The 24,287-nt window shown below is 35.0% G+C and overlaps 1 protein-coding gene across 2 annotated transcripts; it reads left to right on the forward strand.

Annotated features, from left to right (window-relative positions):
• The first annotated feature begins 10,107 nt into the window (after positions 1–10,107).
• On the forward strand, positions 10,108–22,477 carry LOC111423705 (homeobox protein unc-42). Of its 2 annotated transcripts, XM_023057004.2 has the most exons (6): positions 10,184–10,523; positions 11,758–12,023; positions 13,542–13,718; positions 21,346–21,442; positions 21,643–21,774; positions 21,831–22,477. In XM_023057004.2, exons 1-5 carry the CDS (start codon positions 10,262–10,264, stop codon positions 21,747–21,749), a joined length of 909 nt encoding a protein of 302 aa, XP_022912772.1. In that variant the 5' UTR covers positions 10,184–10,261; the 3' UTR covers positions 21,750–21,774; positions 21,831–22,477. The 2 variants fall into 2 exon arrangements, with proteins under 2 accessions (XP_022912773.1, XP_022912772.1); XM_023057005.2 differs by having other exon boundaries at positions 10,108–10,523; positions 21,643–22,477.
• Positions 22,478–24,287: the final 1,810 nt, after the last annotated feature.

Raw genomic sequence — 24,287 nt, forward strand, 5'->3', positions numbered from 1 at the left:
AATCTATTCAGCCAATTTCGTACCCCCAAATCATCTAATCAAAATATTTTCGTTATTTTTCGCACGACCCGCAACACCTATACAATAATGATTCTAATCAACAAAAGCTCGTCGTGCAGACGCCTTTCAATCAATTATTCATCGGCCGTTGTATAAACTTTTTTTTGTGGGGATTTTTGTTTAAACCTAGTCTTTGTCGATGAATTTTTTTTGTTTTAGTATAGAGCCATGATAATTAACGATGTTATCAATTCGGTGTACGAACGTGCCCTTTGTTCGTTTACAATCGTATGACAAAAAAAAAGAATTCGCTGATTACACAGTATCCCTTTTTTTTCCTATTTTTTTTTTTTTTTTTTTGATAATAAAAAATTATTATCGAGTTTGAGAAATAATTCGGTTTAAACAGCTTCGTTGGGTTGAATTCCGTCAAAATGTATTTAAAATAACGAAAATTAAAATTTTCGGCGAAGAGGGGTATAAACGTTTCATCGAATGCGCAAAAGAATTAAATGCGTTATAAATTTTCGAACGAATCCGTGACGTTTTTAATTGGATAGTATGGCCATTTGGGTTCATTATTCGTATATTTTATGCGACGCGTGCCTCGTTTTACCACACGAAAGTATTGTTTAAAAATAGATTTGCATTTAAAACGACATTTTACGATTTATTTTATTTTAAATCGTTGTTGGCACAAAATGTTTTTGTATTTTACAAAATCACTTAAACAATCACAAAACGAATTTATGTGTTCGAAATTTCTTTTTTATTTAATTCATAACTTTATAGTCACTGAAAATATTTTTTGCTGTAATATATTTATGCAATTTTTATGACTTTATATCGGTTGGAAACAAATTCAAACAAAAACTTGTTTATGTTATGGATTTCTTAAATATGGCAATATAGAAACAAATATGAAATATATGTTGTAATAAAATCTCTAAATTGGAAGAAGATATCTTCATTAACTTAAAAATCCCAAAGAAATCAAAAGAACCCGCAACAACATTAATAATAAATAAAGTGAAAAACTATTTAAATTATCGTTTGACCCTAAAATAAACGTTACAACACCGAACAAATTAAAATTAAAGCGGAAAAACTTATATTCAACCCCAATTTAAACAAATATCTTTAATTAATTAAATTTAAGAACTTTAGTATTATAAATTAGGCTAAGTAGTTACATTTTGTTATGATTTTCGTTCAAATTTAAGCAAAATTAGGGCGATATGCAAGAAAAAGGTAATTCCTTAAGGTCCATGACCTTCAAATTTGACCTTGTCATTCACATTTTGACAGGTATTGATTTTGGCGACTTTTCAGACGATTTTCGATTCTAAAACCATGCGAGATCGATACATCGTATCGATTTAGTCCATAGGCCGCAATTTCATCCATTTCCGTATCGTTTTATACATTTAAATTCCATTTTTTCATTTTCAAACTTCAAATTCAAATTACGATTTTCTCGAAGGAAATTGCGCGTTTATCTAAAAAAACGAAAAATTACCTACGAAATTACGAAATCTTAATCAAATTTAAAGTTTATTAATAATTTCGAATATTTTTAAAATTGACAGTTATTTTTGTTTTTTAAATCAATTATTTTGGCCAACCTGTGTAATTTATAATTCCCGCTACTTAATCAACCAATCGGAGAGCCCAGATTCAAACTGAGACGATCGAATTCGGATATCCAAGAAGGCTTTGTCCGAAAAGGGTATATAAAGCCGCGCAAATTGACACCGAAGGAGTTCAAATTTGGTTCGAATCAAGCGGTGTCGAATTAACCTTAAATTTTCTAACCTAAATCTGTCCTATTTGACAGCTCACTTTTTTTTATCAAGTCAAAGGTAAGCAAGTGGTTCTGAATTATCTTCGAAGAAGTGAAACGGTTTAACCAACAAGAACAAGAATAAAAAAATTTATAAATCGAAACCATACCTGAGTTAGATCTTCCATCCTGTTCCCGAAGCACCCGAGAACTTTCCGGATCCTAAATTTCTAATAACGAAGAATACCCCATCCTTCAAGATCAAGGTCAGCCAGCCATTTTTCCTGTCATTTCCCACCTCCGGAAAGAAACAAGATAAGTGAACATATTTCCTTTTATCGATAATCAAACGTTACTCATTTCAACATAATCGTATACCTGTTTCGCGTTTAAACTATTCCGTTCCTTCAGGATAACCATCGCGATTAAAAATCAAACTTAAAAGACACTCATAAAACTAACGAGTATAAACTTTGCCTACGACAACACTCTTCTAAACGTGTTACCTCTTTCTTGCACAGACGTGTTTATTGAGGCGCATTTTTATGTTTATTTCGTCAATTTAGAATTTAACTAATAGATGTCTCCATGAACCTGCGATTTATTTTTCTATTCCTTGAGATTCATGCTCTATAATTTATAAATGTATTTTTGTTCGTTGCGAACCAAATAACCAATCGTTAAATATTCTTGTGTTATTTATCTTTTGTATAAATAAAAATTTGAATTGTAATAGGTATGTGTATAGGTATGTGTTATATTATACTTATATTACAATTAATTAAACGAACGAAACAAAATAATACAATGTATTTCTAATTTTCGTGTTTGAAAAAACAATGTCCAAAATAACAAATCTATTTCTGCGACACATCTACGTCTACAGCATTGAGGAGGATGCGACAAATACTTCTATATTGATTTATTATGGAACTAATGGTGTATTTTGGAAATACTTGAATAGCAAAGATAGAGTGAAGTACACAATTATTGTTAATACTTGTCCTGCTCCACCTTCTTCCTCATCCGCTTTGGAATTGCTTTGGAAATTAAAATCGATAAAAACAGATCTAAGGATATGATTGAAAAATTTCATATAACTCTGCTGGGTTAGGAAGTGCATCTAAAGAAATTTTAGATCAATCAGTTAAGCTTACCAAATTAGTTTTCAACGATCTGGTTTAGTCATTAGAGAGTAATGTTTTTCTTTGGAAACTTCAAGACTTGCGTGATTAATTTTCTGACACTATTGATAGTTTTTGTAGTATTTCTTGAATTGTTTTTTCAATATCCAAGTTGATTCCAATACATTATAATGGTAAAACATTAGACCAAATTTGATATAATTTATAATTAATATGCCTTCTAAACCTCTGGAGGGATTAAGCAATGCTTTTTGATCCTAACCTTAATGAAGGAAAAATCAGAATCTGCACCACCTCTTGGTAGAAAACGCGTAATGCTAACGCAGGTAGGAATTGAGCAATGACTGGTATAACTTGTCCAACCCCAATTAGTAAATTGGAAAAACCGATAGTGTTTTATCTTGAGAATAAGATTTGTCCAACGATCAACGGCGCAAGGATGCAGCAAACTACTGCTCTAAGCTACCACTAAGTTCTAAGTTGGGTTGGGTTGGATGTCTGTTAGCAGATTTTCCACGACTTCGTTAAAAAAAACAAAAAAAGGGTTAGGTTGGGTTGGGTTGAGCTGCTCTAAGCTCTACTGATCTATCTATAGCATATAAAATTAAGTTTTCCAATCAGATTTGATGGGGGAACAAGGATAAACAAAACCAAGAGAACAGACAAGTTAAAGATTGGCACATGGAATGTGATATCCATATATGAACCTAGAAAAATGCATAATATCATACACGAAATGCAAAGATTGAATGCAAGACTGGAAATAAAAATAAACATCACTTACATGGTGTCACTATTAGTGCCTCAAAATACATAGTAAATAAGGCACTTAATGATCAAGACAAAGACATCAAAATTAACGACATTGTAATACGGTTCTTTTAGCAGGAACGCTCGATGAAAACTCTACCCAACCCAACCTCTACCTCCTCATAAAGCCAGGTAATGTCCGAGTCTTATTTCTTGATTTTCTTCATATAATTTCCAAATACGGAGTGTTTGCACAGAAAGGAATTGTGTAAGGCGATGTTTTAAATTGTTATCGTATTCCAAAAAGAACGGATTGTCTAATTCTTATTTACGATGCTCATAGATATCTTTGCCTATATACTAGTGGTGTCCACTAATTTTTGATTAAGACCGAGGGTTTAAAACCTTTTTTTACACTTTAAAACGACCCTTCTTTTTTTTTCTCTGAGGCCCAGATATAGATATTTCAGATTCATGATTTTGTTGGCGATCGACTCAAAACATCGAAATTCATCAAATTTGCATATTTTCGTGTTTTTCTCGATATCTATGCATCTGAGAGCAAAAGTGCAAGAGAGCAATATTGTTAAGAATAAAATTTGCTGCAACTATTATTCTAAAAGTTTTTATGTAACATGGTCCCATTCCCGAGTGTTGCTATTAATAACTAGTAAAACAACGAAATTCGTCAAATTTTCATGTTCTTGCATTTTTTTCAATATCTATGCATCTGAAAGCAAAAATGCAAGAGAACAATATTGTTAAGAATAAAATTTGCAGCCACTTTTCTGTTAAAAAATTTTGTGTAACCTGGTTCAATTCCCAAGTGTTACCATAACATCTAGTAAAACAACGAAATTCATCAAATTTGCATATTTTCGTGTTTTTCTCTATATCTATGTATCTGAGAGCAAAAGTGCAAGAGAGGAATATTGTTAAGGATAAAATTTGCTACAATTATTATTCTAAAAGTTTTTATGTAAAATGGTCCCATTCCCGAGTGGTACTATTAATCATTAGTAAAACAACGAAATTCGTCAAATTTTCATATTCTTGCATTTTTTTCAATATCTATGCATCTGAAAGCAAAAATGCAAGAGAGCAATATTGTTAAGAATAAAATTTGCAGCCACTTTTGTTTTAAAAATTTTTGTGTAACCTGATTCAATTCCCAAGTGTTACCATAACATCTAGTAAAACAACGAATTTCATCAAATTTGCATATTTTCATGTTTTTCTCGATATCTATGCATCTGAGAGCAAAAGTGCAAGAGAGCAATATTGTTAAGAATAAAATTTGCTACTACTATTGTTCTAAAGGCTTTTTTGTAATATGCTCTAATTCCCAAGTGTTACCATAACATCTAGTAAAACAACGAAATTAATCAAATTTGCATATTTTCGTGTTTTTCTCGATATCTATGCATCTCAGAGCAAAAGTGCAAGAGAGCAATATTGTTAAGAATAAAATTTGCTACTACTATTGTTCTAAAAGTTTTTTTGTAATATGCTCCAATTCCCAAGTGTTACCATAACATCTAGTAAAACAACGAAATTAATCAAATTTGCATATTTTCGTGTTTTTCTCGATATCTATGCATCTCAGAGCAAAAGTGCAAGAGAGCAATATTGTTAAGAATAAAATTTGCTACTACTATTGTTCTAAAAGTTTTTTTGTAATATCCTCCAATTCCCAACTGTTACCATAACATCTAGTAAAACAACGAAATTAATCAAATTTGCATATTTTCGTGTTTTTCTCGATATCTATGCATCTCAGAGCAAAAGTGCAAGAGAGCAATATTGTTAAGAATAAAATTTGCTACTACTATTGTTCTAAAGATTTTTTTGTAATATGGTCCAATTCCCAAGTGTTGACATAACATCTAGTAAAACAACGAAATTCATCAAATTAGCATATTTTCGTGTTTTTCTCGATATCTATGCATCTGAAAGCAAAAGTGCAAGAGAGCAATATTGTTAAGAATAAAATTTGCTACAACTATTATTCTAAAAGTTTTTATGTAACATGGTCCCATTCCCGAGTGTTACTATTAATCATTAATAAAACAACGAAATTCGTCAAATTTTCATATTCTTGCATTTTTTTCAATATCTATCCATCTGAAAACAAAAATGCATGAGAGCAATGTGGTACCGTCAGGTATCACCAGATTGGTTAACTCTTTTTAATAAATTGACCTTACATCTTAAATTCTTAAATTATCAGCAATGTTACTTATCGTATCAAATATGGTCGTTTTCGAATATTTATTCCTTCTAACTCCTTAGGTTGTATTCGTTCTCAAATACAGAGTCAAATAAACATTTAAATTAATTTCACTTTGCTGCTAGAAATGTCTTTACACATATCTCTGAACTAAACTTACTGTTAAACAAATTAGTTTATGAAAAGTAATATGTTAAAATTAACTTATATTATTTATATTCTAATTATTAATAAAAAAAAAATATGGAGTACACTAACCTCACAGCTAGAAAGTACTTTTTATTAAAACTAACATTTTTTTATCTACAAAAAGAAATACTCTTATATGAGCGGATGCAGGGTCGTACTGGGTTGGGTCCACCGTAAAGAGCGAACACATCATGTATGCAAGGCCTTTTACGTCAGTAATTGGCCACCGTGCTTAAAGCTTTTAAGTTTTATAAAGCACTCGCTTCATCCTTTATACATTTTTAAAAAGCCCGAGGAAAAAGCTCGCCCTAATGCGGCCGCCCCGCTCCGGCCCTGGTCTCCCCGTTCTCACTGTTTTCCCGTATACACACGTGCGGTACGGCGCTTTTTCGGCCCGCTAAGTGTACCGCCTACCCGCTTTGAGCTTTTAAAAAGCTCCGCGGCTTTGCGTACGGATCCGGAACGACGACTTCTACCTGTTCTTTCAGTGTACTTTTTTTTAACTTCTTTTCTTTTTGTCTAGAGATACACGAAGAGCTCATATTTTTCTTTTTAAGTCACTTTTTATCACAATTCTTCTTTTCTAAACTATCGATTTAAATAATTTTCATTAAATTTATATTTCATAATACAGATAGAACAACCCCACTGGCGTATCAAATTATGTTCTCTCCGTTTTAGTGCGGAGAGCAATTCGCGAACGAAACTCGCTCCTGTTTCCGTAACGTTGGAAAGCTTTAAAGGTGTATTCGTGTGTGTTGTGTGTCTGCGTAGGTTATCTCCAACAGTATACTTGCCGTGTTCACATTATTTCCCTTCCACCCGCTTCGAACCCGACACAATCTGTCCGGTCGCGGCGTGCGGTTCCTCTATTGACGTACCCTGGAGTCCTTTTGTTTATACGCATCCCATTGTCGAACTGAACTCGCTTTACCTTTATTGGACCCAATTGCCTTGATAATAGATTTCGAGTGGATGGACAAGTGGTTTTTAAATTAAAAAGAAAATAAAAGAAAAGAATTGGGCGCATTTAAAAAATTCAATTTGAGTGAGATTTGGGCAATTCTGCAAACTTCTTACCCTTTATATTCTAAGGTTTGGATGTTCATAAAAGAATATCTAATTCTGGGTTATATGGAAGAAATAACCATCATGCCATCAATTCTGCTCAACTATTTCTGCAACTGCTGCAACCTAAAAGGACCATAAACTAAGGAAATGTCATGGAACACAACAGGAGCACAAAGCTTTATGTATGACAAAAATGGTCCAATGATACATGAGACGTTAACAATCAGAGGAAACTAGGTATAACCGATCTATTACACACAATAAAGTCTATATATTATTATATATATAGTGTGTTAATTAATTAACATACCCGACGTCATCATCAAGTATGCAACCAATATTACAATATTTTTATTGCAATACGCGATTTACATATGATGCGTATTGCACTGTGATGTTGGTTGCATACTTGCAATGATGACGATATATATTCTCAATAGAAAGACTCATATAGACTCAAGAAACAATCATCCAAATGACAAAAACGAACTTAACTCTTATTAGTATTGATTCTGTTTTTTTGAAATTGTTGGAAAATTGAATCAATGATAAAAATTTGATAAAAGTAAAGTTAATCTTATAATACATAGAATGCTGTACAAGCTATTAAAAATGTGGAAAAAGTTTTGTCTGAAAAATTTCCTCCATTTCTAATCAAAAAGAAAGAGTTTTGTTTGAGTTTTGTTCAGAAACGTCCGAGGAAATGAGATTAAAAAACCAAAACGCACCGTTCCGCTATCGCTATAACAAAGCCTCCCTGCTAAAACTCTCCGCCCAACTCCTCCTTCGCCCCCCCATGAACGTCGTGTCGTCATCTCACCACCCTCGAAAGATCGCAGTGAACAGCCTGGGGCCAAGCGAATTCTCGCTTGGTGATTGGCGGGGACGAGATGACAGCTCGAAGCGCAAGAATGATTGCTTCTTCTGTGCTTCTACTTACTATTTAGGATTTAGGATTTAGGGGAAGAGAAGAAACTCCGGAGGCGAAAAGATGGATGTGTTTTTCCGGGTAAATTCTAGTCTTGGAAAGATGTTGTCCGCTTTCTCCGGGAACGTTGCTGGTGTGGATTTCGCGTTTATGAGTTTTGCAATGTAAATTGGCGACCGACGTGGCGGTAGCCCTACGGGAGGGGGGCGAAAATTCCCTTGGGCGGAGGGTTTACGTAGTAGGAGGGATTGTCAAGACAATACTTTATAAGAAGCTCCAATCTCAACACAAAATGTACTAAATGACTTTTAAAGATTATGTAATTTTAAAATGAAAATTGCTAATGTTGAATATAAGGATATATCAATTTTAACGTGCTTTTGATGTAGTATTTGTACGTCGCGACATCGATAACGAATGGTAATAAATTCCGTTTCGGTTTTTTGATGTTGAATTCAGATCAGATGGCCGCGCCGGCGCCCCCCATTGTGACGAACGCGCTCCACCCGTCATTATTCCGTCTATCGCTGTGGAAAATTCATGAGCAATCTGTCACTCTTTGAAGAGTCCGACATCCCGGAGTGTGCTCAAAAAGTCCTGCCGAGACCTGATGTCAAATCTTCCAAATGTCACTCTTTTATAAAGTCTCTTAAATACTTCTTTACTCGTATAATTTTTTTTTTTCTTTTGCAAATTTAGTCCTCGTCGACCGGAGGCTATCCCCTTCGATTTTATCCGCCCTGGAAAAGTTCCGGTAAAAGGGGGCTGGGTGGTTAAAGGGGGGTTCTTATTGGAAGTTAGAAATGGACCGAAGAGAGGACCTTCGGCAAAACAAGCGGCGAACGTCACGCCAGGAAAACTCCGGTGCTTGGAATCGACGGCAGCAAGTTTCCGGGAAATTTCCGACAGTGGCGTTCTCTCTTTCCTTCTTCTTCTTCTTGAAAACGTTTTTCGTACGGTGGTGGAGGGCTAAATAAAAGATGAGGTGACCCAGGGGCTTAATAATTAAAAAACGCCTCAGATGAGATTATCATTTTTACCAGTTCCATTTATCCTTCAGGAAGTCTTACTCACTTATTAATGTTTTGTTACGGGAATTACTTTCAAATTTAATAAGACAAAAAAATTTTACGTATATAGAAAAATAAAATTTTTCTTTTTAATATAAAAAGTCTTGTGTATGATAGAAGTTTAAATGGGTATTCAAAAAATTCATCCCAAGATACTAAGAAATAATTTGCAAAGTTATTTTGCACCGTACTATCGTATTTTCGCCCCATTTCGGGTGGGCGCGTTCGATTTAATCCCCCAAAAAAGAAAGAAATTCTCCCCGAACAAAAAGGGGAACTCATTAAGTCGTCGAGATGGAGCGGCCCTCCTATACTCTCTCTCTATATATATATAGGGTATAAACAAGCGGCGTACACGGCCGAGCACAACACTTTAACGCGAAAAAGGAACAGTAAATCGTCCCGCTCAGGACAGCCAACGTCAAAACATAAAAATCGAACTTAACGGAAAGCACAGCCTCGGGCTTCGCCACCATTTTACCTCTTTGACAACCACTATTGGGGTTTCCATGGTACCCTCCTATTAACTTGCGCCAATCGTAAGCGAATGTTGGAGGGTTGTTTCAACCCCATTGGTGGACTTGGGGGGTTGATGTTATCTCTTTCTTTCTCGTGGATATAGAGTGGGGCCCGACCAGATAACAGAACAACGCTATCAGGTTATAATATTGTTATACTCACTTGCCGTTTGGCTTAGGCATAAGCTAGTCATCATATCGGGATAGCAGTTAAATGTGCTCCCCAAAATTTAATTGAATCAGTCACAGGCATTAACGACATCGTAGCGCGGGACCGCGACGGTGGCGATCATCGTTCGATTGTTCGATATCCGCTTACGAAAAGACTAATCATCGCGAAAACGTCGCGAGTGTAGCTAAACCGAAACCGTCGGAACAGATCACTACATAGAAATTCAAGTGATCCAACGGCTTCAAGTTGGATTTTAAGGGTGTCCCCTCCTGTCTGGGGGCCGCAGCCCCCTCAGTGCCCACCTCCGGCGGCGCTTCAGGCGACGAGGTTTCCCATCAGCAGTTCAACATTTTTCCGGCCATCTTCAGCAGGCAACTTAATTTTAACGCCTGTCCACAAAAATCCATGATGGAAGATTTAAGGCCGAACTTGGTCGGCGTCGGAAATCTTCTCGGAGTCTCGGGGTTACTTGATGACCATCATGGACATCTTATGGGTGGGGGGTCTAATGGGGATAAGGGAACACCTAGAAAGTGCAATACTAGTGGATCTTCCGCAGAAGATTTTACTGCTATTTATGGTGGATTACCTCATTCTCATGATCATCATTCACATACTCCTGCACATACTCCACCAGCTGCTCCTAGAACTATTACTGATCATACAGGTAAAAATTACTTTTTTATCCATTTTTTTGACTTAATCATAACTCAAATAGATCTTGATGTTATCAAACCTAAGGTATCGCTTAGCTGTATAGTCTAATCAATATTGGATTTTGATAACTTTTACTTTTCCCAATTGATCATCTTGTTCCGAATCCATTCATTAACTCATAAGAGAAGTGTCAATTTGCTAAAGAAGTGCCTAACTTGCATATATTTTGATACAAGTTTTTCTGACATTATTAGTTAGATCAAATTTGATTTGAAACTTGATTGTTAAATTTAGAATCTATTTCAAAAATTATTGCGGCAATGATAAGGTGTTGAAGAATTAACCAAAATGAATCAATCAAAGAAGAATTTCCTCAAACCTAGCTTTAACCTTCTTTTTTAAGTGAAGACAAAACAATTTCCAAGCAGGATTAAATTCTGATCAGACACAAAACTTTGAATCTGCAGATCAAGTTTAGTCTAAACATTATGTACAACATGATTTGACAAGATGTTTTATGATACATTTTTGCCCTTACAACTTAAACATCACAATTTCAAGTTGTGCTAATTATTACCATAAATAAACAAATTAATTTTCTAAACTATTTCAAATTGTATCTCATTCCAAATCATTTTCTGGTTTTGTATTGTAATTACATACTCTTGGGTACACATCTGTGTACCTAAACGAGTGCCCAGAGCGCCAATAATGAAGTGTCAATTTGTCCCCTTTCCGACGCCGTCGAAGCACCAAGCCCCAACATATGCACGCGTTCCCCGAGATAATAACGGACAGGTTCGGAGTGCGAGACCTAGCACAATGCCCTGGTTAACACTCAATTTGACATATTGTACTCGCAGCTTCCCGCGTTAAGTACGCACATGTTCGAAAACGAATTAGTACTTTTAGAGAGTTTTTGCCCTCCCTCAAGTCGAACTTTCAACGCCGTTTGGTCAATAGATAATTGAAACAATTCGATATAAAATCAACTTTTTAAATTCAATTAATTGATAATTTTTAAATTTGTGGTTTTTGCATGCTGGTTATTCTTTGTGGGGTTGATGCCTGGAAGCGCCAGTAATTGTAATTAGGTTCGCAGTAACTGCATTAATAAACAGTAATGAATTCAATAAGGTTTAGTTGCCGTCGCGGCGCCGAACGCCGACCAGGTTTGTTTGTTTATGCAAAACTGATTTTCACGCTTTGTTCTTCGAATTTCCTCGATTCCCATTTATTTGCAGACGGCGCTTTTAAGAAACTCAAACCTGAACCAACGTCGACCGGAAGTGGTAGTTTAGGTACCGTTTCTCCCGGAGGTCCACAACACGCCGGGCATACTCCAACAACAGCCTCTTGTCCAACGCCTGCAAGAAGAAGACATCGCACCACATTTACACAAGAACAACTCGCAGAATTAGAAGCTGCTTTTGCAAAAAGTCACTATCCCGATATTTATTGCCGAGAAGAATTAGCAAGGAGTACGAAATTAAATGAAGCTAGAATACAGGTTAGTATCACATATTTTTGGGGATTCAAACGAATCTAAAGGTATGGGGATAATTTTTTTGAACACGAATCGCCAGGGTTACAGAGAAGTTGATTGCCATGAGATAGGAGAGTAATGCGTGAGTCACACGAGATTCTGAAAAGGGGAGCCAGTTGCGTCTCTGGGGCCCCCCGGAGGGTTCGGGCCTAACGAACGCCTAATTCAATCAAAGATCCGTCCTTCCACTCGAAACTTCCAACTACGAAGAGAGTCGCGTTTCTTTTCTTTTTAGACACAAAAATGTTTCTCTTTTTGGCAAAACAATTTTTAAAAAATTAAATTTATTAGGCTTATTTTTAATAAATACGCATTTAAATCCCTTTTCAGTTAAAAGGGATAATATAAATTTTATATGAAATCCTGGTCGAGTCAAAATTCCACGAAACCGAACGGAGTCGCATGAATTTTAAACTCGGGGTCGTTTTATTTTCCAAGGTTCGTAGGGCGGAAATGCGAAATTCTCTCTCTCTCGTGCCGCGTAAATATTTAATAATTTAATCGTCGAAATTCTCGTTAAGCGCTTTCCTCTGAATTAGGAACGATCCCGCTACTATTTATTTACTTCCTTTTTAATCATAAAATACCCCGAGTAATTCGTGTTTTGATATGAATTACATTTTTGACCGGCGACTTTTTTGATCGAATATATCCTTTTTTGATTCAATCAAACCGAAACCGTAACGTGATTTCCTGGTATAACATGTCCACGCTTGAAATTTCGTTATATATTTTATTTTGTTACTTTTACGAGTCACTTTTCTTGTGGCGATCAATTCTATAAAGATATTTTATCATCAATTAAAGTTAAGAAAGAAAATAACCGGCGCCTCCACCATTTATACAAATTTTATTTAATGAATTTCTAATAATTATAACAATAAATCGTGAAATGAGTTATTGAAAATCGTTATTTGCAATAGATATTGAAAAACTCATCCCTTCATTTCCCCCCTATTTCTTGTCGCATTCTTTCCCCTTTATCCAAAACAAAAGCGAACAACGACCTTTATGCATTAGACGGGTTTTAAAGGGATCCCGAACTTCTTCTCGGTTCGCGTTGCGTGTTTTCGGCGGCGAAACCGCCCCCGCTCAACCACCCCTATTGCGCGCGGAAGACGAAGTCGCGCGGTGGTGCCATGGCGGCCCGGGGGCGGGGATAACTTCGTTACGGATCCATTTGATGGGATCGAGGGTGGCTCGGGACGTGCCCCTGCGAGGCGGCGCCCCGTCACGAGGGTGGCCGTGCGTCTTGGGGGTGCAAAACCCTCCTATTCACCCCCGCCTAAAGGATAAAGGGGGAGGTAAGAGGGATTGAAGAGAAGAAGACGGTACGTGGATGAAGCTTGTGTGGGGTTCGAATAAAAGCTCGTAGAAGGATGAGCTTTTGTTTTTCGGCAAGAAAAAAAAGAAGATTTTCGATAATCCGAAACGAAATCTTTTTGTTTGATAAAAATTTAATGAATTTTTTTCTCTTTTTAGGTTTGGTTTCAAAATAGAAGAGCGAAATATCGAAAACAAGAGAAGCAGTTACAGAAAGCGTTGGCGCCGTCGGTGTTGCCGGGTTGCAATGGGGCCATGATGAGGAACATTTACCCGGGGGCGGCGCGCGGGTACCAGCCGTATCCACATCCGACGGCCATCAACCGCTATCCGCAGGTTAGTGAGTTTCCCCGTATTCCCCCCGCAATTCCCCCTTTCCCGGGGAATATTAACGCGCTGCCAAGCGGTCGGTCGGTCACGGGACGTGGACGAATTTATGCATGGAAATTTGTTGGAGGGGTAGGCGACCCCCTGACCCCGGGAAAAGACCCCTACGGTTACTCTCCTTTTTGCAAATTGTTACCTTTTGTTCTCTTTTGTGGCAAAAGTTATCTTAAAAAAGCTTAATACAATCAAACTAACTCTAATAACAACTAAAAGTAGAACTCTCTGCGTCTGAAGATGTACGGCTAAACCCGAAACTTGTTAGTTTTAGTTGTGCTTCAATGAAAACTATATAATTATCCAATTTGAATACTACTTATTATGTTGACTTAAAGTTATCGTTATGTTGTGTTTTGATCATTTCTAATCAGCTCATAAAATGCAATTATTTGCTCCTGTACAGGGTGTCCAAATTTCGATGGGTTTGCAGGGTATCTCAGTTATTATGAAAGATAGAAAGTTGCGGCATTCGCGAACCTGAGCTACTTTTTTGTGAAACTTACAATGGCGCAAACCAAATTTTCATAACCCTCTTCGTATTGTACAGGAAGTGTTTGAAATTTACGATTTTCAGACACCTCCTGTATCTCGGCTATCCGGAAACTTAGTAAAAAAGTAAAAACGGGTTCTAATAGATTTTTTCACGTGGAATCCAATGGTGCACGTAGAATTTTTTTAGTCATCACGGGTTTTGAGTTATAAACACAACTCAAACACTGAATACTCAACTTCTAAAATACTTAACTCTTTATAACTCAAAAACCGTGATGACTAGAAAAATTCTACGTGCACCATTGGTTTCTACGTGAAAAAATCTATTAGAACCCGTTTTTACGTTTCCGGATAGCCGAGATGTCTGAAAATCGTAAATTTTGAAACACTCCCTGTATATCAAAAACGAAGAGGGCTATGAAAATTTGGTTTGCGTCATTGTAAATTTCACAAAAAAGTAGCTCAGGTTCGCGAAAGCCGCAACTTTCTATCTTTCATAATAACTGAGATACCCTGCAAACCCATCGAAATTTGGACACCCTGTACAGGGTGGGCAAATTTGGGTGTTATTATAGGCTATCTCAGAAACTATAACAGATACGAAAAAAGTAGGTGCCATGTCCCGGTCTCTTTTTTCGAGACTAACCCAATCCCGCAAACACCAAACCTCTATCTTCTTTTGTTTTTAAGTTATAGCCAAAAAATCAAATTTTCGTGACTTAAAAAAATTGCAATATACAGGGTGTATCTGAATGACTGCAACAAACTTCAAGGGGTGATTCTTTAGTGAATTTTAAGGGTACTTTGATATATATGAATTTATCATAAGAAAAATCTAGACAAAAATTGAACGGGGGTGGTTATGTTTAGTAACTTAGAAGAGTAGGTTGAAAGTACAAATAGGGTCAAAACGTGCCCTATTATGAGTTAAACATATTCCCCAAATTTCATTTTCCTAGCGTTTATGGTTTTTGAGAAAAAAAAGTTAAACCAAAATTTAGGGGAGCCGAACTCGCCCATGGTTCATATATCAAAGTACCCTTAAAATTCACTAAAGAGTCACCCTTTGAAGTTTGTTGCAGTCATTCAGATACACCCTGTATATACAAAAAATGCTCATATATCGTTTATTTTTGAAATTAGAGAAACGGGGTTGATACGTTCTTAAGACACTTTTTTAAGTAGAATATACTGCCGTTGAAAAATTTTTAAAATATTTGTTGATTTTTGAGATACAACACAAAGTTGTATTTTTTTAAATACAAACTATACTTGATTATGATGGTAATAAAAAGAGCATATTTTTAGCTTTCCAATGATGTGTCGTATGTATGGTGTATTTGCGGAAAATAAGCGTTAATTTTCAATTTCAAAATAGTAAGCGCCAAAGTTCAAAATTTTGATTATAGTAGGCGGGTTCGGACAGTAAATACTACCTAATTGCTATATGGTTTTGCACGAATATGACAGAAAGTTGATCTTGTACCATTATGCAGGATAAAGTTGGTTTTGTACCAACGAATAAAAACTTTGAATAGTTGATTTAAATTTCTCAGTGTCTTATCCCTGACTTTGTTCACCAATAAAAAATGATTTGTAGATAAAGTTTGTTTATTAAAAATACAAGAAACGTATTAATTAATGAATAATTAAATATAAACAACAACTTCAGGAACTAAACAGTCATAGACTGTGTCATCTTCTTCTACTAAACTTACTGGTTGTAAGGTTAGAACAGTTGGGTATCAATGAATGAAATCTTCGGTAGTATCTTCCCAATTTTCCCCAACTATGAGATTTAGAAGTTTTTTCATATTAGCAACCTTTTCTTTTGAAATTGGGTGAGATAGAGGAAGATTAGGGATCATAAACTGGGCAGCGAACTTTCCATTGAAACGATGTTTATATGGGATATGAAGCCTTATCTATTATTTTCAAAGAATAATTTTTTAATTTTATCGCTTTATGTATTTAAAGATAATGAGGTATTTTTAAGCAGTAACACCATAATCTACTATAGTTTGTATTTAAAAAAATACAACTTTGTGCTGTATTTCAAAAACCTTAAAATATTTTTAAAATTTTTCAACGGCAGTATATTCTACTTAAAAAAGTGTCTTTAGAAAGTATCAACCTCATTTATCTAATTTCAAACATAAACGAAATATGAACATTATTTGAAATGATGAAAATTTGACTTTTTGGCTATATCTTAAAAACAAAAGAAGATAGAGGTTTGGTGTTTGCGGGATTGGGTTAGTCTCGAAAAAAGAGACCGGGACATGGCACCTACTTTTTTCGTATCTCTTATAGTTTCTGAGATAGCCTATAATAACACCCAAATTTGCCCACCCTGTACACTGAACTTGGCAGAACTTCCTCATCTAACCTTTTCTTTATCAATTTGTTTAGGAACATAATCACAATTAACAATAGTGATTCGGAAGAGACGAGATTTTCATAAAGTCTTGTCTCGTCACGCCGATGAACTAATAAGTCTTGCATCAAGTCTCGTCTCGTTTCTCGTACGAGAGTCTCATAAAAGTATCGAAATCTCGTCATGCATAATCTTATTGTTTCAGTGCAATAAGGAATACTTAAATACTTGCTATAATGTAACACCCCTCAGCCCTGTCGGTCGCAAATGATTTTGTTTTTCACCCAATCATTTAGGCATAACAAACATCATACAGATTTATTACTAAGGCGATTTCGATGTTTTGTTGTAGTTAATACAGCACGTGAGAATAATCTTTCCGCCGAGACTGAAGTAGCCGGTATGCTTAAGAGATGTCGTGCCATTAAATTTGAAAAAGAAAAAATTCATTGTATCTCTGCCTTTATTACACCGAGGCATAGAATAATATTTTTGAAGCTCCTGCATCCATTCTCCTTGGGAAAGCGTAGGATTTACTGCATACAAAACATCAAAATCAATTACAAAATCCGACTTTTCCGCTCTAGAATCTTCTCATTGCTCTAATTCCGTTACTTTCGAACGTTGGCCTTCTGATTGATGGAAAGAGGCTTTTGTATACATCTTCAAATTTCTGAATCGAAGTCTCTTTTAATTTTTGGCTCCAATTGTCATATCAAAAACTTTTATCTTATGCCGCGAATCGAGAATTAAAACTGCAGCATAAATCTAATTAGTTTTACGATAATACTTTAATATTTTGTCTCTCGCAGATTGAAAACTAACAATAAGCTGCTTCGACAGCGTTTCCATCTGCCTTTCAGTCCCATGCATACAACCACCATTGGTAATTTGACGTACTTCTCTCCTCCGAGTTTCTTGGAAAGTATTTGAAAGTTGACTAGTAATTTATGCACTACTTCTAGCAGTATCCATTCTTTGTCCTCAAGAACATATGGTTTTAAATCAACAACATTTTGACACAATGCATCAAGTCTATGTCTATCTTCAAGAGGTACTTGGAACATATGATTACTGGAAATGCAGATATTATTTACAAAAATACTTACCTGTGAGACTCTCGTTAATTAACAATGCTATCGCAAGGTTTGGCACCCATTTCTCCAAGTTACTTCAAACTTCTTTGTCGTAATTAATTGAATTTTGTTCAAAATCCCATTTAAGAAGAAGAAGAAAACGATTTAACAAATACTCAACTCAGAAGAACAGTAGAAATGTTTTTTTTTAATACAATTTAGTTAATGTATTAATTACACTTAGGTTGTTATTAATGGTAACCTTTTTATATTTGATATCAAATTTAAACAGAAAGAAACTTTGGACAAAATTCAACTAGGTAAGTCATTTTAGTGGAAAGAATGAAATCGATGTTCTGGACTTCTTTGTCAAGTATCCTATCGGCTTTCTCCTTATTTAAACCTTAAATATTTGTTTAATGCCCTGCAACTTGCGTCAGAAACAAGTCCAAAAGTACATCTTTAAAGTATATCAATAGTATTAATTCGTAGGCTTTTAATATCGGTGGTAGAAACTTTCTGCGTTATGCAGTGAGTCAGAGGCAAGTTAAAAAGTGCACTGTAGATGAAGCTTTTGATTGAAACTCATCATTTTTCTTCTTATATATTATTTCTTATATTATTATTCCGGCCCAGGGTAAATACCCAAACAGTGGGTATAAAAGTAATACCAGTAATAAATGAAATTGTCAACAATCAAAGACGTATCATAAGACCAATCTGTCGTAATTGAGATTAGATCAAGTTATTATGATTATTATCATCAAGCATCCCTCTGCATCTACTGTTGAACATAGACCTTCCCTATTCTATTCCATTCGATTCTATTCTGTGCTGCCTGAATCCAATTGTTGGTCATTCTTTTGACGTCTACTTCGTCTGTTCGCCACTTACGCTTTGCCACAATGTTGACCACATCATTTACGCCAGTTCTTCTTCATAGGTGTTCATTTCGTATGTAGTCCCTCAGAGTTAGACCCAGGATCGACCTCTCCATCTATCTTTGTGTTACTAGGACCCTCCTGGCAGTGGTTACCGTTAATGTTACAGTTTCGGAGCCTTATGTCATAACCAGAAACATGCATTGAATGAAAGCCGTTCTTGGATTTTTCTCTTGAAGATGTTTATAGGCTGCCCATACGAGTTGGTCTTTCTGTTTAGTTCGCTTGTTTGATTATCTGAACTTCATAGCCAAGATATACATAGCTGTCAACCCTCTCAATCTCATTATCCCCAATCATATTTATCATAAATTTTGAGTCGTTCAGCATTAGTTTAATCTCTCCAAAGCTATCCAACATAAGAACTATATCGTCCACGTAGCGCAAATTACTTGAGGACTGTGATGAACAATTTCGGTTCAACAGTGTATTGCCTTGTTTTACTCACAATCAGTACTTTACTACTTCTACTCTCTTCAGTACTTTCATACAATTTTACCGTCATTGTAGCATTCTTGTAGATGTTATAAATAAGTTTGGTATATCGATAATCGACTCTGCATTCCTGAAGTGCTTGCCATCAAGTCAATTTAAATTAAATTTTATAAATACCTGGTATTAGCAACTCTGTATATATTTGATGAAAAATATTACAGTGTAATTGTACCAAATGCTGTAATAGTTCAAATATGTTCATATGTCTATGACCATAATATATGTTCTCGTCGGCAAAACATATAATATTTGAAACCAAAATGACGTCTGACAAGTTTGCTGCCACTAAATTATTAATTTCAGAGTATGAAATGTTTAAATCACTTGATTACTGATAGTTTATAATAGTGATACTGTTAAAGGTTGTACAGGAATAGATGTAAGGGAGAAAATCAATGGATTTAGCTAAGAACAAAGAACTGAGATAAGATTCACCAGTTACTAAGAATCTAAGTGTTACAATAAGTTGTTCTTCCACGCTTATACTGTTTCTCAAATGAGTATTTTTCTGTGCAACCAATTTATATACACTATGTGCCAAAAACGTATCAACACCTCGATAAAGATGAGTCACCAAGCTGGAATCTTAACAAAACGACTGCCATTTGGTGAGTGAAGTTCTTTCAAGAAATCTTTCAACAGTGCTTCGAGCATGATCTGCGTGGTCTGAAAAAAATAACCAACCTCGTCGTCCTAGAAGCAGACGTCATGGAGCGACTAACGAACATGAAGACAAATAAGTCTTAGAGACGAATTTCGTTCTTTGGCTGCAATTGGTGTTTAGACAGATAGAGAATTAGTCCGGGATAAGATTCCTGCTTGCAGAATCATGTAAAATCTGCGAATAACGTCATTGTTTGAAGTTTATTGACTCTGAACTTGCCGTCGAGGTTCTTAACGAATATCTGTTTTAGAAATAACATTAATATAATAGAACCCATAGAAATGAGAAGATGATATTTCACGAAACATTATTTATTTAGGTTTGGCCAACTTTTATAAGATGCAAGGAGCTCAATTTTAGCTATCGTTAAAACTTTTGTGAATAAGTGCAAAGTTCTCCAAGTTCTAGAATTATACAATCGTTTATTTGACACATTAAATGAGCTTCAATTCTAGAATTTGCAGAACTTGTAATAAATCTCCTACCACACTCCTATCATGGTATTTTTGAGTAAGAGTTGTTCCTATATGGTTACTAAACTTTATATTTGAGTATTAAAATTTTGCAAGAGTAAGCTTGATTTCTGAAAATTAATTTCTGTCAAGGAGTTCATCTTCTAGTTCATTACATTGGGTTTGTCTGAATGATATTTGTACTTCTTAAATACTCCGAATCTTTGCTCTGTGCTGGAGGCAATAAAATTTAGAAATACTGCTTCTAGGTTCTATCTTTAGGAAGACTGGTTGGCTAACATGGTTATTGTTATATTAACACCAGTTTTCCCATTCTCCTCTAAAATTTTTCTGAAAAATGTCTAAATTTCTAATCCAATGCCACAGCTTTAAAACAGAATGAAATCATAGTAAACATCATAACACATAAAGAAATCTCTACCTAGTGTATAAAAAGATCTTACAAAATGGTCAAAATCAAAACTTAGTGTATATCCCTCATGATAAGATCCATTTTGGAGCTATGATCACAACATAGCCTACATAAGCATCATCCATTGAAAATAATGATGCACAATGAATATCATAAAAGAGCTTTATTTAACATATTTTTTTAATTAGCTCAAATATTACGTTTATTGGTAAAATACAGTAATTTTAAAAGCACACAATTTTTTATTGCAACTCTTGTTGGAAATAAAAAAGTAAAATTGAAAAGTACAGTTGTAGTTTGTAAACGTGGGTTTTCGGTTGTTGGAAAATCACGGTCCGGGAACATCGTCAATTTCCGGAGTGGACGGATATGGAAAGCGGTGGCAGCCGCGAATTAATTGCACTCGATCATTTGCATATTATTCGGCGGGGCAGGAGCGGCCACACGAACGCCTCTGACTCGGTCGCTGGAGGAGGAGGAAGTGCGGTCTTCTCTAAACTAATCACCAGAGCTGTTTGACCTCGCCTAATCCATTTACCTGCACCCAACTATAATCTTCTCCCACAGTCACCTGCAAGGTCACGTTTAACTCCTTAACTTTAATTTTAAAAAATCAAATCGGTTTTCTACACAATTCTTTTTGTTATAGATGAGTACCAGTTCTTATCCAACGATGGCACAATCTTTTTCGATGTCCCATAGTACGAATATGAGCACCGTTGCTGGAATGCGACAAGATGCTATGGGTGAGTAATTCTATCCGATTTAGAGGCGTTCAATTTACCAAGATGATTCTCGATGTTAGGACCAAAAATCTATCTTGAAACGGAAATAGAACTTGCTTGAGATCGTCGGTCCAGATCTTATCTCGTTTCCTAAGGAAATTACCTTACTTCCTTCCAACCAAATAATTTTTATGAAAATAAACATAAATTTTCTTTTAAAGGTATGAGTGCAGAAGATGAATGGTACAATAAAAGTTTATCGGCATTGAGAATGAATTCAACTCATCATCCAAACCTGGCGGCTCCAATGTTACAATACCAAACGTAATCTTCAAGGAATAACCGTGAGGAGAGTATGTAATAAATAAATTTTTGAGAACCCGTCTATTTCCAACTTTTTTTTGAATAGAAACAGCTCAAATAAAAAATCTTCTTAACTACTTCGTTTTCACGGAATGAAACAAATGTAAAGTTTGTCCAATAAAATTGTCCATAAATCTACTTTTTTAATTAATTTTGTACATAAACTGTGATACTCGTTCAGTTTCCGGAATCGAAAAATAAAGAGAATATAGTGCGTAAATAGTGGTAGTCATATTTCTTTCGAGGTCTGTAAAATTGTGTGGCGAGTCGTTTCATTTATTACGTAAAGAATGTATAAAAAATTGATTGATTTTTCTACGTGTACTTCAAAAGAAACTAGATAATTCAAGAAATTTTAAAATGAGATTATCGAAAACCTAAAAAAACTACAAACAAAAAACTCCTCAGTGTTTTTAGCCTAATGAAGAAATGATATTGTTACAGGGGCAGTTTAAAAATTAACAAAAAAAAAAGAACTCTGGTCAGTTTTTTAACCGGCCTTTATACATACAAAATATAGAATAAATTGAAAAAAAAAATATAAATATATATATTATGATTACATGTGCCATATATTTATTGTATTATTATTATTATTATTGAAAAATTAATGTGTGTCGTACGTTCTTTAGATTTTAAGAATATGTGTAAAATTGTAAATAATAATATTAAAAATAAAACATTAATAATTTATTATGAATTTATTTGTTTGGGATTAAATTGGGATATTGTAATTTATTTACAAAATCACTCAAGTAAGCCGTTAGAAATTAAAAAAAGTTCGGAAAAGTGTAAAAGTTACTTTAAAGTTTCGACTAAAATGTCGTTTACCATCTACAGTATGTCCACGGAAAAGGTGTTGAATAGGAAAAAGCTTTTTATTTTTAATTTTATCGAAAATGTTAATCCAGTGGTCTGGAAACGTATGGTCTAACCATTGCAGCATAATGTGCTGGGCATCCATTTTGTTAAAAATAAAATGAACTGTATTCTAATGGAAGATTGTCTAATTCACCGTCGAGGAAATTTCTTAACATAGCTAAATAACTATTCGCATTACAAGTAGTGTCAAAGAAGTATGGCCCTATTATTCCGTAATAAGAAATGGCGCACCACACATTTACTTTAACACAGTACTGACGAGTCGTGGTATTCGAAAATTCGGATTAGAGTCACTCCAATATCCTGCATGATGCGAAGCCACAATACCATTGGTCGCAAAAGTTGATTCATCAGGAAATATTATTTTCTTATGAAATCCTCTTTCCATACTGCCAACCCATAAAGAAAAATCCAAACATTTTGCTTCATCGCCGATTTCCAAAACATGATTAAAAACTGGCTTGTATGGATGTATCTTGTTGTGTTTTAATATCTTCTGAATTTGCGTCTTTTTAACAAATTGGAGATTTTCAGCTCTTCTTCTTAATGATAATTTCGGGTGTTCCTCTACTGAATGTAATACCTCATCATTTTCATTGTATCTCTTCTTTTCTCTAGGTATTCGCAACAATGACCCAGTGCTTAAAAACTTTAAAATTATTTTAGTCTCAGATACATACACATTGGGGAATTTTTCATTAAATTCCTGGATAACTCGACGATAACATTTTTCGCCTTTCCCTTAACATTGCACCAAGTAAATTGTTTGGTGTAAAATAAGCATTTTAAGCTGACAATACTACGGCTACTAAAGTATAAAAGGGAAGTGTCAATAAAGCTTGTCACTATCATCTACCTACTCAGAGAGTAGATGCTTAGTAGATGATGGTAGATGCTTTTTGTATCAATTGACACACCATCTATTAACACAGAGTCTATTGATATACAGTTCTAGTGTTAGTTCTAATATTGCACTAGCACTATCACTAGAACTAACACAAGACCTAGAACTAGAATCATTCGGGTTTAGCCGTCTTTAGAGACGTGCGGCTAAACCCGAATGTTTCCAGTTCTAGGTCTAATGTTAGTTCTAGTGATAGTGGTAGGTAGCGCTAGTTAGTTTATTTTTATTGCACTAAAACTAGAACAAACACTAGACCTAGAACTAGAAATAGTCCGAATATTTCTAGTTTTCGGTCTATACCTTTTCAAGTTCAAATTAGCACAAATCATTTTAAAATGGCATTTAACAAAACCAATTTGGCAACTGTCAAAATCAAATTAGCATTCATTTTTATACTTGGTAAGGTGACATCCTCATGTTTAAAATAGAGGTGATGTACTTTTGAATTCCGGCTATAAACATGTTACAGTTAGTTACATTGATTTTTGGAATATTGTTCCTAACGCATTTGCCAAATCCACCTTTACAAGTACTTTCAAAATTAACCAGCATTAACATTGGACTGTAAGGACTTAGCCTTACAAGTTTATGATGAAGAAACTCTTGTTCTTCAAACATTTGTTCAACACCACAATGGCAAGGAGCATCAATCGCTAAAGCCATTTAACATTAGCTATCTTGAGCTCTCCTTAAGCATTGCCTAACAAACTCATTCAT

Source organism: Onthophagus taurus, chromosome 11 (assembly GCF_036711975.1).
Source record: "Onthophagus taurus isolate NC chromosome 11, IU_Otau_3.0, whole genome shotgun sequence".
Taxonomy (NCBI): Eukaryota; Metazoa; Arthropoda; class Insecta; order Coleoptera; family Scarabaeidae; genus Onthophagus; species Onthophagus taurus.